Genomic DNA, 15,659 nt, shown 5'->3' with positions numbered 1-15,659 from the left:
CACCTGCATTCCTGGTCCCCGCCGGGCACTAGACACACTACAGGGGGATGAACTGAATCGAGCCGTGACTCTAGGGGCTAGCCATTTGGGGTAGAAAAGGCATGGAACTCTTTGGCTGCCCCCACAATGCACTAACCGAGCCACTGTCATTTTCTTAATTGCAGATTGATCTGGAGCCAGAAGGAAGAGTGTATGTGATCATTGATCTGTCGGGGTCGTCGGGTGAAGGTAGGAGAATGTGACCTCTCCTCGTTGTTCTCTTCCATTGACCCTTTGTCTTCGGGTGTCTCCCTTCCCTCCTTGGCTGGGATGTATTACAGCGACATTTAATTAATTGGCAAACTTAAAAGGAAAAGGTTATTTTGAAGATGCTTACGCCTGTGTACCAAAAGGGACCAGCCATCTGTTAACTTCAGTGGAGCAGAGGGAAGATTCTTGACTTATCAAGTGAGGCCAATAAAGCAGGCATTCTTGCATGATAGTGTACAAGGCAGGCTTGGGTGGAGCGGCAGCCTCTCCCCGGAGGCTCGCGTGGGGTGTGTGTGAGTGTCATGGGAAGGAAGTAAAACCAGTTGGTCTAACGGTATTCAGAAATGAAACAAATAAGGTGTCCAATTTCAGAATCTTATTTTTTTGAGCTTTTATAGAAGTGTTACTTCTTTTTACAGTTTCCCACGCAGGCAAAAGCCCTGCTTTTAGAGAGAAATAATGGGGTGAGGGAATGTCTGCTCCCCACTGGCCAATGAGACAGGGTGTAGATGTTGTCCACTGGTCAGATTTTCCTTCTTTCTTCTCCTTGCATCCTCTTCTCTCGATCCTGTCTTGGTGCACTTAACATCTTCAAAGGCTTTACGGGCAGTGAGGACTGAGAGGACTGAGCAGTCAGAAGGGGAAGGGATTCTGGACAGTAAAACCTTGTCCACACAGAACAGGGAGATGGTGGCAGATGTGGGCTCTAGGGAGGCTGGGAATTAGGATGGAGATTTAGTGGGGACCATCTTTCTCTGTATGCAGGAGGACAGGACAATTGGCTTTAATGTCATGGCAGAAAGATGGGAAGACCAAGGCTGGTTCCTCTTGGCAATGAGAAAAAATGGGAGTTAGGGGCTGTGGCAGTCTTTAGGGAAAGACAGTCAGCTCCCTTAGCTCCTGGTTGGAAGACTAGGGCCTTTTCCCTCATCTCTTCTTCTTCTTCTTCTTTTTTTTTTTTTTAAAGATTTTTATTTATTTATTTGACATACAGAGATCACAAGTAGGCAGAGAGGCAGGCAGAGTGAGAGGGGGAAGTAGGCTCCCCGCTGAGCAGGGAGCCTGATGTGTGGCTCGATCCCAGGACCCCGGGATCATGACCCGAGCTGAAGGCAGAGCATTTAACCCACTGAGCCACACAGGCGCCCCATTCCCTCATCTCTTCTAAATGCTGGAGATCACAAGGACAGAGTCACAACACCACATGGTTCCCCAGGGTTAGGGATGAAACTCTAGTCTACATTTCAGTAACGGGAGGAGAGATTATGTCTACATATCAGAGGAGTGGGTCAAACCGTGTGCTTAACTGGGTGCCTGATGATTTTCATTTGGCTAATACATCACACAATTCAATTTCAACAGGTGTTCAGAATAATTCAATAATTGTGTGTATATGGGGCTTATAATAGAATCCAGTTCTCTTTGAATAGATCTCAATTATTTGGCATAGGTTTAAAACTTTAAACATCCTTCCAAAATTGGTCTTGTACATTTTCTTCTCTTTATCGCAATTACGTTTTGACGTTTCCAGCTTTCTTTCTCTACCCTCAGCTCTGAACAGCCCAGAATAGAATCTGTTGTAGAAGATTCGGGGATTTAGCAATATTTAGTATGAAATATTTAAGATGTGCCAAAGGGCCTAAAGGAAAATAAAATGAGCACCAGTGTACCCACCACCCTGATTAAGAAATAAAGCAGCCATTAAGGTGAAACCTTGCATTGCTTTTAACAAAGTGTGCGATCCCAAATTCACCAGACTTGAAAGTATTACAGCAGCCTCCTGATTATAGATATTGGTGAAACATTCAATGAGTGGAATCAGTCCCCCTTTTTCCTTACATAATCTATATGCAACAGAATAATTAATTAAATATGCATTTCCTGTGCCAAGATGCTGGGCAACCAATAGGAGGCTTTAATTATTTTTTTTCTTTGAAAAGATTAACAACCTGGGAAATTACAGCGGACATCCTTTTTTACATTAGAGAGAAAGGATGTGGACGAATGAGTGAATAAATAAATCAGAAGCAATTGATTTTTTTCCTCTTTGCTTCTATGGCTTATTGCATGTGAATGGCCAAAGCAATTGTCACTGGGCTGAATTCTTAGTGTCTTTTTTTTTTTTAATCTCTTTCATCTAGAGAAAATAGAGTTTACTTCAGAAATGCTGACACACGCCAGACTCTGGAAAGTTCTAGCATGTGTTGCTCTGAAGAAAAGGAGAACTTTTTTGCCCTTTCTTTCTTACTCTTCCTGGATTTGGGATTCTTTCTCTGGATGGTGGGAAGAACTTGCAGCAACCTTTTCGAAGGAGCTGATCTTACTGGTTTCTGTTTGCGTTCTGTACATCGGTTTGCCCCGTCCTGCTGATCAGATTTTGAGGGCTCCTGATCCAGGGGTTTTTGGAAGGGTTGGGAGGAGAGGAGAGGAGCCGAGGGTGAGTGAACACAATATTTGTTACCTGGACTGCATGGGAAGGATCCAGTGCAAAACCCAATTGTCCAAGCTAGACTGTGGACTGTGGATTCTTACCTAAGTCCCTTTCTTTAGTGAAAATACTTAACTCTGTATTCTGCAAAAGGGTGTGAAGAGAGTGGGAGTGAGGCAGGCTGATCCGTTCACTCTGTCATTCTGCTGTCACGCATCCCTGCAGCTCCCCTGTCTCAAATGCTCTGGTCCCATCAATGGAAGAAAAGACACATATCATAGAAATCACACACACTTAGAAACACAGGCAAACAATGAAGAGCCCAGAGAAAGGTGTGAGCTGAAGATCCAGTTCCAAGATGGGCCAAAGGTTTCTTTTTCTTGCTAACACACTGTGGAACGCCTTGGACATTTGTGTCTGCTAGAGCTGGGGCTAATGTGATTTCTAGCTGTCTAATAAAATTCCACTGCTCGCTTGTCCTGTGCAGCTCACCATAATGGGATTTGACTGCTGTGTGCTTTTGCTAAACCAGGCAACCCAACCCCAGATGTAAGGGGTCAGGCTCGATGACAGCTAAGGCCATTTCCGGTCATGCAGTTTTGATCTCTGGTCTAATCTGAATAGCAATCAGAGCTCAAGGCTGAAGGCTGGCTAATGTCTCTAGCAGGTAGAAGGGGTGGAAAGAAAAGGGCTCTTTCTGACAGGTACTACACCAGGTGCCTTACCTACATTATCTCAAATAGCAAACCTTCCTGGAATGCTGGAGCGTGATCCTCCAGTCTTGGGTGCCTCTTAGTGTTTGCTTTTATCATAAGCAATAGCCATGCGGTTTCCTGGTAAACGTGGCGCTCCAGGCTCACCAGATACTTAAGTCAGAGCATAATTTGCCCAGGTGACGGAGGCATAAACAGCAATGTAGTTCTCAAGCGTGTCAGCTGTTGTTTCCTGCAGCGCACATTAGTTAACATTCCTTCCTTTGTTTTGATGCAATTTGAACATTATTTTTATTCTTTTTTAATAACATGACAAGGCACCATTATTTGGAGGCTCCCAGAGGAGGGGCCGTCAGGGTCTGACCCAGGGATTTCTAAGCTCTTTTCCTGCCTTCCATCCTGATTAAGTGTTCACCCAGGAGAGTTTTTCAGAGTCTGAAGCGCAACAGAGAGAACCGGAGTGGGTCTCACTGATAATGTTTGGAGGGCCAAACCGTGTTTCCAATAAAATGCAGAAGGTGCAAAGTAGTTTGAAGGATGTTTTGCAACACAGATCACAAATAAGGCAGTTAAATTGGGGCTCAGGGTTCGGAGTGGTTGCAGAAGCAGACGACAAACAGAAGCCACGTGCTTCTTTCTGCAGCCACATGCTGTGGACACTGCACCCCTCAGTCTCCTACCTGGGCCCCCCGCCCCGGGCAGATAGGGCAGGAAGAGCACAGTCCTAGGAGTCCTGCAGTCCTGGCCTTCAGTCCCAGCTCTAACGCTTGCTAGTTCAGAGGTTCAGATTTCTCACCAGGTCAGGATCACGATCGCATCTCTGGTAGGGACCGTGCGTGGTCAGATTGCTAAAAAGAACAGTGCCCTTGAATACAGGTGTTGCTCAGTGGCTCTCCTATGGCCTGGAGACCTGAGGGCTGCCGGCAAAGAAACAGCAGGCAAGGCTTTCCGGGAAGCAGTTTGAGGTCAAGTTTCTGACTCTGAGGCATATTAAAAATGATGGAAGGACAGAGCAAGGTGACAGAGAGGCAGTTTATAGAATAATATCTCTATCTGGCTGGGCTATAAGATTGCTTTCTACAGAGTTCACACCTTGCCATAGTTTGGCCCCACTTTCTTTCTCTTTCTTCCCCACGCTTCCCCCAGTGAACTGTTTTCTAGAAGGACAGTCTCTATCTTGTTTGTATCCTGTGGCCCTTAATGCCAGAAACTTCTCTTTGTGGGAGCCTGGGTCTGCTCTCTCTGCTTGGTGCAGACTGAGAGCATGTGGGGCCCACACTCTCACTGGACCTTGGCTCAAAGCCCTTCATATACTTGAAGACAGTTACTAGATCTCTCCTCTTCAGGTTTGAATTGTTCAAATCCCTTTTCCTTTCTGAAGGGGTAGTTTAGAAATTTAACTCATCTTTGCAGCTTTTTTTCTGGACTTTTTTTCAAGTTGCGTAGGCAGGCAGACAAACACGATCAAACTTGCTTGGGTTTGCTCTGAAATGGTAACATGGGTGGACCAAGTGCCTGATAGTATTACCTGTGTGTGGGAGATAGTCACATTGAGAGGTCAAGTGATGTGCCCAAGGTCAAAAGGTTGACTTCCTACCTTTTGGGTCTAGACCCCCAGGGGACGATCCAGTGCCCTGGTTTAAATCATGGCCCCAGTAGTGCAACTTCCCTACCTCCCTGTTTATTTTAGTTCTTTTCTTCAGATAGCCCCCCCCCTTTTTTTTTACAGTGATGTGGAGCTTTTTTTATAGTGATGTGGAAGTTCTTAGCTTTGAATCCAGAAGTGACCCAGAGGGTCCCTTTCATAAATAAGCACATTTCTTTTCCATTCTCTTAGAAATGACAACTCCCTTGGTCCCAGTTCAGGAGCTATCAGCTCCCTCTCAGGCTGTGTATCAGGCAGGTCCCTAATTAAGTCTTGGTCTACAACTAGACCTGATTCAAACTCCAGCAAGTTAGTAATCTTTCTTCCCTGTGTCCATGGCAAGCATTGGAGTGCTGCCCTCAGTGTTGAAATAAAAGGGGAGGACTTCTGGAAACTGCCTCAGCCGATGGCTGTTCTAGTCTCTCAGATGCCCGTGCCCTGCTGATGTTCCAGTTCCTCAGAAGTCTACATTATTCAATCCAATGCCTTCAGTTACCAGGTAGTTAAAGAGAACCATTTGTTCAAGGAAACAGTAGTCACCAATGCACACTAACAACTGTGCCCAGCTTGGTGCCGTCCTGGGGTTAGGGAAGGGGAAGTGGGGAGGCAAGCAGAAAATGAGAGGTGACCTTCACAAGTACACATGGCCTTGCCTTTAAGGGAGTGTACAGTTCAATTAGGAATCTGAGACTCACTTATAGGACCAAACACTGGAGAAAAGTGCAAGGTAATAGCACATTGAATGCTTAATTAGGTGTTACCAGCAGTTCTCCAAATGGGACCATATTGGGGCTGGAATAACCCAGGACAGCCTCAAGGAAGAGGCAGAGCTTGGGCTGGAAAGATGAGGATAGGCAGCCTGGATTGCCATTGAGGAGGCCATTCTGAGCAGAGGGGGATCATGTCATCACTATCAAAGGCAGCTTGTAAGCTCTTATTTTTTAGGTAAGGCTGGATAGATACCATAAATTAAATAGATACACACTGTATTCTCCAAGAGCTTCTGAACAAAGACAATTATCAGTATTGTAGACAGAAATTTTTATGCCATGCAAACAAGAAAATGAAATACCTTCAGTGACTAAACTGTGTTTGAAGGTCGAAGGCAGTTCTTTCTGGATATGTCTTCACGGTCAAGGCCTCTCACCCACCTTGGACCCCAAGGAGGAGGAATGTTCCAGGTCAAGTTTGGTCAAGTCTGGGATGTTGAGTAGAGCACATTCTGTAAGCATGGGGCTTAGGTGATGGGAAGGTCAAGTCCATGTACAGTCATCCCCCTGTGTCTTTTTTGCCTCCTCTCTCTTTTCTCCCTCAGCAATCCCATGGAGCCCCATGATAAGCACTCTGCCACCTCCAGCACCCTCTTCCTCCCCAGCCTGTCTAGCTTGTGTGCCCACAGCAAGCCCTGACACTCCCTCTTGCCCTTTGTAAGTTCTGCCCAGTCTCTGGTAAGCAGCATTGCTTGAGAAGCTAAAGAGAGCTCTTACTTTCTTGAACATGGAATTTCAAAGCCAGGCACCACCTCCAAGATGCTGAGAGGTCACCCTCCTGTGAGGTGCCTAAGGCAATGAGATCTGGTCCAGCTCACCCCATAGGCTCCCCAGACACATGTGGGCATGGTGGATTCTCTAGTAGCATGTGGAGTAGAGACAGCCTCGGTGCTTGACAAGAGTGAAAATAAAATCTAGACGTTCAAAAACATTGATTTTGCGGTGTATACCCCACATCCCACCTCCAGCGCAACTACTCACCCCTGATACTCAGATCCAGGGAGCAGTCCCCTTAGTCTCCAGGTTTTTGGCTCTATCTTCTGTCCCGATGGCGGAAATACTGGAAGTGACCATATGTATCAGCTGAGACAGGGCGAGTCAGCAGAGGACCAAGGGGAAAATGTAGTGAACTCCGAGTCCCCATCAAGGGATTTATAATGGCCCAGAGAGAGAGTGCTAAAGTGCTTGATGAGAAATAAGCCAAGAAAAATCCTCATTTCCTTCCAAATAGGCCCTAGATGCACAGCAGTTCCTCTGAAATGAGTCATCCACGGTTAACAACACCAAATGCCAACCATTAGCAGATGAAAAACAGAATTGAATCCTGAGTGTTTAAAGAGCAGAGCTCTTAGTATCACTACCAAAGCCTCCTTCGCCTGTGCCATTATGGAGCATGGATGTGTATTTGCTATTGACTTTTGTGCCTGTTGTCCTAATGAAGTAATTGAAGAAGGAACAGTCGTGTTGAAGAAAGCAGCTTGTAGAAGGGCGGGTTTATAATAGATCCTTAGTCAAGGAGTGAGCCCCGTGTTTTCCTGGCATGGCCTCTAATTCCGTCTCCGTTGTCTTGCTATGTATCATTTCTGTGTCTTATAAAGAAGATTGTTTTGGGAAATTCATGTTTGCAGCTCAGATCATACTGGGTCAAAGTGGCCTATAATTTAATCATTTACGGTTGTTGATGTCCTCGTGATTTGGCTTAAAACAAAAGGGTATTTCCATTCATCTAACCTAATTTAGAGAGTTGTCTTTCAGGATCAACTACTTTATTCTTTTATCCAGTTGAAATTGGCCACTGCTGACAGTTTTATTGATTTTTCTTATTATCTAACTTTGTTTTTCACAGTGAAGTGCTGAATTTATCATCTTATTGGAGCTGCTAACGGGGGTCTTTTATCTTCCTCCTTTGTTACAGCCCTTTGGCGTGAGCTGTGGGGAGGCCTGTGAACGTCTGGGCCTTTGTCTACATACACACAGATGAGAATCATTGTCTCCGACTCACCTATTCTCTCTCTGCTCGATCCTCTGTTTCCTGCATTGGTTGGAAACATCATGTATTTGTTTATCTAAGATGTAGCAGACCCTGGGTGTAGAGCTAATGAACTTGGCCTTTGCTCTCAGGTATCTGTACTCCCACAGAAGGAGACAGGCAAGAGACCAGTAGGCACACAAGGTGTTTTAGCTGTTGAGTAGCTGATGGTCAAACAGGGTGCAGTGGGACCTCCGAGGAGACTCCCTTCGATGTGAGGGCTCTCCCTGGAGTTGGCAGTCAATAAATGACAACCACCAACACGTCCACAGGCTCTTGTCAGCTCATTGTGGCAAACCTGAAAGGCATGTTTTCCTCAGTGGAAGAAACAGAGCCACTGTCCACCAAAGATGCATCCAATCAGAAGATAAAATAAAGGCAGACAAAGGCTTGATGTACTTAAAATGGAACTTTGCAGGAATGCATTTGATTTATACATTCATTCATTCGATGGATAGTTATTGGGCACCTATACCAGTTACTCTTTTCAGTGCTGGGGCACAGAGGTGAACAATATGAATAATACAAAGCCTTACAGGCCTTACATGCTAGTGGATAGGCTTGTGCATGCATTGGCTGTCTCTGTACAGTCTCTGGGGGAGGGAAAGGGTGAATTCAGAAAGGAGGGAAACTTTCCTGTCAATGCCTGTAATCTTGTTTTTCTTTCCCCTGTATGCTTATTAACTATTAAGACATTTACTTAGAAATTAAAAAAAAAAAAAATTAGGTGGAAATACGACCATTGCCATACACACAGAGACAGTGACTTGCCCATGGCTGGAGGCTATGACAGGCTCCAGAAGACCTTACAGAGAGGAATGACCTGTCATATCCACAGAATAACATGTTTAGGACAGGGACATGAAGAGTAATGTCCTACTTCATGCTCTGCATGGCTCCATAGACACCTCTGAATTAAAATGGGATATGCTGCAATGTTGGATATGTACGGATTCCCCCAGACTATGCCTGTCATCCAGGACTGAGTGCCCCCACCATGGTGAAGCAGGTGGGCCAGGTAGCTGAACTCCCTCAGAGTGGGGAATGAATGAATGATGTGTGCAGACATTCATTCCTTGGAGCCCCTTGCCTCTGGATGCTTAGCCTTGCTTCTGCTGAGATGCCCACCCCTGTCTGGGTGTGCAGTCCCACAGTGACCCCTTCTCTAATCCCCCACAGCACTCTGCAGCATTTAGGGTTAGCTGCTACTTGTCCTAAGCTTGGTCATATCCACTGACCAAATGGCTTCACCAGATGGGGTGCCTCCTGCCCAGCCAAGTAGGCCTAGCTGGCTGTCAGTGGGTTATTCCCACTCTCCAGGCCCTCCACTTTGCCTGTTTCCTGACATTGAAAGTAATGGCCAGGTTTAGTTCCAACGCAGATGTTCTCTGCAGCAGGAACCTGCGGCCTCTATGATTAGCCAGGTGTGAACTCTTCTGAAAGGGTCAGAAAGGGTGAACTCAGAGGAAGCTGAGTTCCCTTCTAAGTATGTCTAGGTGTTATCGGGACTAGGTTTCAGAGACACCTGCATTTGAGTTCCTGCTGCATATTTACTTAATTACTTAGTTCACCAAGTGGCCAAACAGACTTATACCAAGAGCCTGTTGTGTGCCGTGTGCCATGTACCATGCTGAAATCTAGAAAATCAAAAGAGGAGAACGACCAAGGCCCTGCCCTCGAGGCGCTCCCAGGCTAGGGCATGTCAGCAAGAAGGCACCAGCTCTCCTTGGGCCTCAGGGGCCCCCATATGAGAAGGGTGTGAGGACTTAGGACACCTTCTCATTCTGTGGTTTGAGTCAAAGCCAAGAATTTACATACAGCTAAGTACCGGAAAGGGGGCACATGGGAGAGCACATAATTTTAAGCCAAGTCTCCGTATAGAGAGCATTTTATTTGAGTCTAAATGGATCTGTCAGGTCGGTTTTATCATCCCCATGTTACATTTGAGAAAATGGGGCTTCTGGAGATTAAGACTGTTGAGTCACCCTGGATCCTGAGAAAATGCGGACCCTGACTCGGTGGGCCTCAGGTAGGGTCTGCGATGCTGCGTTTCTCAGCAGCCCCCCGGGGGCGTTGCCTGTGCTGCGGGTCCTTGGACGTCACTCTGAGAAGTCACTCTGAAAAGACACTACGAGAACTGTGAGGTCTGAATCATGCGGAGAAAGCACGGGTTTCTATTTCGCTGAAAATTCAGAGGGAACTCTACTGACTTCTCCCATTCCCACGTCCTGTCTCAAAGTCAGTCCTTTTGAATCCTTTTCCATCCCCCTTCTCCTGTCTTCTGGGAAGGGGGCTGAGAAGGCACTCGGTGTTCTTAGGAAAGGTGGGTAGTTCCCGGGCCTGGGTTTTTCCAGCCCTGCCTTTCATGGTCTCCGAAAGGTCAGAATGCATAGCGTCAGTATTCTGCAGCTAGGGAAAGAAGGAACCAATTTATTCCAGGAAAACAAAAAGCAACTGGTCAGGATATTGGAGTTTTTGTTTTTGTTTTTGTGTTTGCTTTTCTATAAATACCCTCAAGTATTGAGTGGTGCTTGAATTTGATCCCACTGTGCTAATTTTCTCCTGGTTTCTGGGGCTTTAATTAAGATAGCTCACCCAGGGCCCTTGCTAGAACTTACCTTTATGCGTTCCTCCTCTGAGGTAGGCAGGTTGTACCTACCTTTAATGGATGGGGAAACACAGAGGGAGTTCTGGATTAGATGTTGGGTACGCAGTAGGGGCATAATTTTTATTTGTTGAATAAAAGAATGCATGACTAAATGAAATAACAGGAAAGAGTGTCCCTTTCAAAGGAAACTATTGAGATAAACAAGGTGTTGGGACTGGCTTTGCTTTGGATGATCGGTTGTTTCATAGTCTAGTGTACAATCATTGGGGAGTTCACGGGCGAGCGTGGGCCTGCATGTTTAAGCTTTCTGTGCCTGCTACTTATTTGGGGCTTTCTGAAGCCACCTCAGCGCCTCCATACACACCAGGTCCCCCTTATAATACCCTCTCCCCTCCCTGTTTATTCAACTACTTCTCCATTCTTTCAAAATTTGATTTCAAGTTTGCCTCCTCCTGGGGCCCTTCCCACGTCAGCCTGCCCACCCCCACCTGCTGGCTCACCGCACTGTATTCGTTCCCACACTCCTCTGTGTCTTTCTGTACAGCCGTGCACTCGAATGCTTGCATTGTTTCTATAACTCGAGTCCTGGCTGTGTCCTCCCACCCCAGGAAGGCACAAGCCATTTGAGGACAGAGGTTTCTGTAAAACGGGCCCAGAGCTAAGAGCCGGGACAGGACATCTGAGGCTCCTGAGTGGCCTCATGATTTGGCAGGACTGAGCCCAGGGCACCATCCCACCCTTCGGGCTACACACAGATAGATGGGAAGCAAGGGCCATCTCTGTCCTTGGAGCCTCTCGGTCCAGAGGGAAACCAGACCACCCAAACCCAGTGTGATGCTGCGTACCATAGAGACACAGAGCTATGGGAGTGTATGGGAGCCTTGATTATAGCTGGGCCTGTCTCGTGCTGGGCACGAGGTCCCCGATTAGTTACACCGAATTCAGCATGAAGCAGCTTTATGGTGAAGCGTAATGGGAGAAACCCCTTTACTGACATCAGAAGCTTGGATCCTCTTCCTGGTCCTGCCACTCACCAGCCAATTAAAGGTACGTGGACCAGGGAGTGTTTCTGGCCTTTGACTCGACGGCATGCATAGCCTGAAGATACTATGATTCAGTGAATGTTTAGGATTCCAGATTGTCAAATCAGAGGCTTTCTCAATACAGGTGTGAATCAGCAAGAAAGTTTCATAATCCCTCTTTATACTTACCACTGGGAAGTCAGACGCAGTTATCCTGGGGCCAAAGCACGGGATCCTTAGCAGTGGGTGAGACGTGGTGGGAATCTGAGGAATTTAAAATGTGGCCAAGTAAAGAGGGAGAATTTGTCCTGTAGCTCCTTAGGCCAGATGGGCAGAGTTATAGGGAGGCAGCTTTAAGCTTGGTTTAGTGTACAGAAACAGCCTCTTTCCAGCAGTTAAATACATTTGGCCAGTAAGTAGGGAGCTCTCCATCTCTGGAGACATTCAGATACTGAATGAATATTTAAAATATTATAGAAAAAAAATCTTCTAATGGTCTTTGGTGAGATCAGGATATTTGTGACAATTTCCATAAGTATATACAAATGGGGGGGCACCTGGGTGGCTCAGTGGGTTAAGCCTCCGCCTTCGGCTCAGGTCATGATCTCAGGGGCCTGGGATCGAGCCCCACATCAGGCTCTCTGCTCAGCGGGGAGCCTGCTTCCCCTTCTCTCTCTGCCTGCTGCTCTGCCTACTTCTGATCTCTCTCTGTCAAATAAATAAGATCTATAAAAAAAAAAAGTATATACAAATGGGGAATAATAAGGCAACTTTATTTTATTTTTTAAGGATTTTATTTATTTATTTGACAGAGAGAGATCACAAGTAGGCAGAGAGAGAGGGGAAAGCAGGCTCTCCACGGAGCAGAGAGCCCGATTCAGGACTTGATCCCAGGACCCTGAGACCATGACCTTAGCTGAAGGCAGAGGCTTACCCCACTGAGCCACCCAGGTGCCCTAAGGCAACTTTATTTTATTTAAAAACAATCCAAGGCCCACATTGTAAAAAGGTAGAGAAAAAGTGTATGAAGTAATGAGGAGAAGGAACAAGTTGGATATTAGCATGTATTTACAGAATAGTTATATTTCTTGCAAATTTAGGCAAAAATGTTTCTGTTAAAATGTGGATCTTGTTTCCAGAGACCTAGGAAAGGTCTCTATTTGAATGGACCCCAAAATGTGTCTACCCCTATTGTGAAGACTTTTGTGAGTGGAAAAATCTCTGGTAACATTAATATTTGCTCTTTAGTCTCTCTCGTATGATATGCACACAGAATTCCTTTAAAGAGTGGTCCATTGTTGTGCACCTGTGAAGAGATCCACCTAGGACAGAGAAGGATGGGAACAAAGACCCCTGATTTAAGGGAAACAACATGCATGCTGTGAGGTAAGGATTTTTTCCTCAGACTTAGGAAGGTTTTGCATAGGAGCTACTAAGTAGGAAGAATGGAGGTTCCTTTGAGAAGAGTTTACTTGACCTTTTGTCCTGAGAAATGGTTTGATTTTAAATAGATAGCTTCTCACCATGGTGGCTGATGTGTTGGCATAAAAATTGCAATAAAGAGGGACACCTGGGTGACTCAATCAGTTATCATCTGACTCTTAATTCTGGCTCGGGTTATGATCTCAGTCTTCTGAGACTGAGCCCCATATCGGGCTCTGTGCTGGGTGTGGAGCCTGCTTAAGATTCTCTCTCCCGGGGTGCCTGGGTGGCTCAGTAGGTTAAGCATCTGCCTTCAGCTCAGGTCATGATCCCAGGGTTCTGGGATCAAGTCCCACATCGGGCTCCCTACTCAGCGGGGAGTCTGTTGTTCCCCATGCTTGTGCTCTCTCTGTGTCTGTCTCTCTCTGTCTAAAAAAAGAAAATCTATTAAAAAAAAAAAAAGATTCTCTCTCCCCCCAACCCCTGGCTCATGTGTACATACTATATTTGGAAAAAAAAATTGTAATAAAGAATTATTGCCTTTATGAGGTGGGACACCAGGAAGGCAGTAGACCCATCTCCCCTTAACATTGGCTACCTTTTGTCTAATGCTTGAAATTTGACCTTCAGAGTTTTCATGTGTTTGGTGGCTTAAGCTTTTGATGCTCATTGAATATCTAACCTCTTCCTTAAAAAAGAAAAGAAATAAAGGAAAGAAAGAAACAAAAGAAAAAGACGAAGTCTTATAGAAAGATTAAATCCTAAGCATTTCTTGAATTTCTTCATGCACAAAGGACCAATAGCTAGGTTTGTAGGCAGGTTCCTAAATAATTGCACATGGTTCTAAAAAGGTAGTCTGAAGGTCAAAGAAGTGAAGGTTTGAATTACTGAGTTAATGTTCTAATGGGAGATTACATTCCAGAGAACTAAAATATTTACAGTTGCACCAAAAAGAATAAAATAGGAAAAAACTTAACCAAGGAAATGAAAGACCTGTCTTGTGAAGACTATAAACACTGATGAAAGAAACTGAACATAAGTAGATGGAAAGATAGTCCATGCTCATGAATTGGCAGAATTAATATTGTTAAAGTGTCCAGACTACCCAAATCAATCTGCAGGGTCAGTGCAATCAAAATACCAACAGCATTTTCACAGAACTAGAACAAATAATCCTAAAATTTGTATGGACCCACAAAAGACCCTGAAGAGCCAAAGCAATCTTGAGAAAGGGCTACAAAGCTGGAGATACTGAAGATACCACAATCCCAGGTCTCAAGATATACTAGAAAACTGTAGTAATCAAAACAATATGGTACTGGCACAAAAATAGACACATAGATCAAGGAACAGAATAGAGAGCCCAGAAATAAACTCATGTTTTTATGGTTAATTAATCTATGACTAAGGCAAAAACATACAGTGGGTGAAGACCATCTCTTTAATACGTGGTACTGGGAAAACTGGACAGTTACATGCAAAAGAATGAAAGTGGATCACTTTCTTTTCTTATACCATACACAAACATAAACTCAAAAATGGACTAAAGGTGCAAATATTGAGACTGGAAACCTTAAAACTCTTAGAAGAAAACATAGGCAGTAATTTTTTTTTTTTTTTTTTTTTTTAGTATCAGCCATAACAACACCTTTCTGGATATGTCAGAGAACGAAAATATATTATAAAATGTTCTCGTTGTGCCTCATTGTTTAGACACCCTCTTTGGTCATATTTTCAACATTCTTCCCCACTTGGTCTTGGGGGCAGCCTGTCAACCTGTTTACAGGCTGGGAGGGTCCAGCTGAGTCTACATAGGGGCCTTCGAAGCCCCTCGAGGATCATTTGCTGATTTGCTATATTACCCTCTATTCTCTGAAGTAGGAAAGATGTATCTTACCATAAGGTCCAATATTTCCATTTTTTTCCTTACTCATTTTTTTTAATTAACAAAAAAGAGCAGGAAGCAATACTATATTGAAATAATTGCAAAATCACTTTCTTTAGACTCTAAATTCTGTGAGGGCAGAAATTGTGTCTGTTTTGGTCTCTGTGTGGCCTTCATGGCCTCATACCATGCCAGGCTATGCCAGCACTTGGGCAGTATTTGTTGCATGAATTAATGAGAGACTACCGTCCAGGTAAATACGGTTAAGATGTGAAGGTGGCCAAGTAGCTTGGCAGGCAGAGAGCAGCACTGTGAAATGTCATTGCCTACTGGTGGCCGGCGTCCGTGTGTGTTGTTTGAAAGCTCCACATATGAAAGCCAAGAGCTGCCTGTTATAGGTGGGTTTGGGGTCACCGGGGTTGTCAGCAGAGCAGCTGGAGTCTGGAAGACAGACTTCACCTGCCTAATTACAGATGTCTGTCTAGCCACTCGACCTCTCCCTGGCTGTAATTATGGCCTTTGGAGCCACCATCCTGCCAGGCCAACTAGAAACACCTAGCTTGGACTGCAGAAGGACCTAGTTTGCTTTTATTTTTAATTTTTTAGGACATACATCAAACCAGGGTACTTCAAATTTAGCACTCACTTTACATACTGCATGAGGCCTTCACCAGACTGTCTTGCCCTAGACGACGAAAAAGGATCATCAAGTCAGCCTTACTCTCGCTCCACTATTTTTATTCTGAAATTATATCATATTATATATCATGAGTTATCTGTACCTATGTTCCAGATTAAGAGAAGGAACATTTGAGGGTGATTTTTAGTCCCCCAGGGACTTTTTTGATCTTGTCTTCACTCTTTTGTCCCCAAAGGTAACAACTGTCC

General features: G+C 45.0%; 1 protein-coding gene across 1 annotated transcript in view; it reads left to right on the top strand.

Annotated features, from left to right (window-relative positions):
- Positions 1-15,659, top strand: part of LOC111155859 (protein kinase C epsilon) — a 479,634-nt gene that overhangs the window by 178,062 nt on the left and 285,913 nt on the right. Inside the window, exon 2 of the mRNA XM_022516279.1 lies at positions 165-228. Coding sequence (XP_022371987.1) covers positions 165-228 — 64 coding nt within the window. The remainder of the gene's footprint in view (positions 1-164; positions 229-15,659) is intronic.

This window comes from Enhydra lutris, unplaced genomic scaffold (assembly GCF_002288905.1).
Source record: "Enhydra lutris kenyoni isolate GAN:26980312 unplaced genomic scaffold, ASM228890v2 scaffoldscaffold44, whole genome shotgun sequence".
NCBI lineage: Eukaryota > Metazoa > Chordata > Mammalia > Carnivora > Mustelidae > Enhydra > Enhydra lutris.
This window is presented reverse-complemented; position numbering and strand designations above follow the sequence as displayed.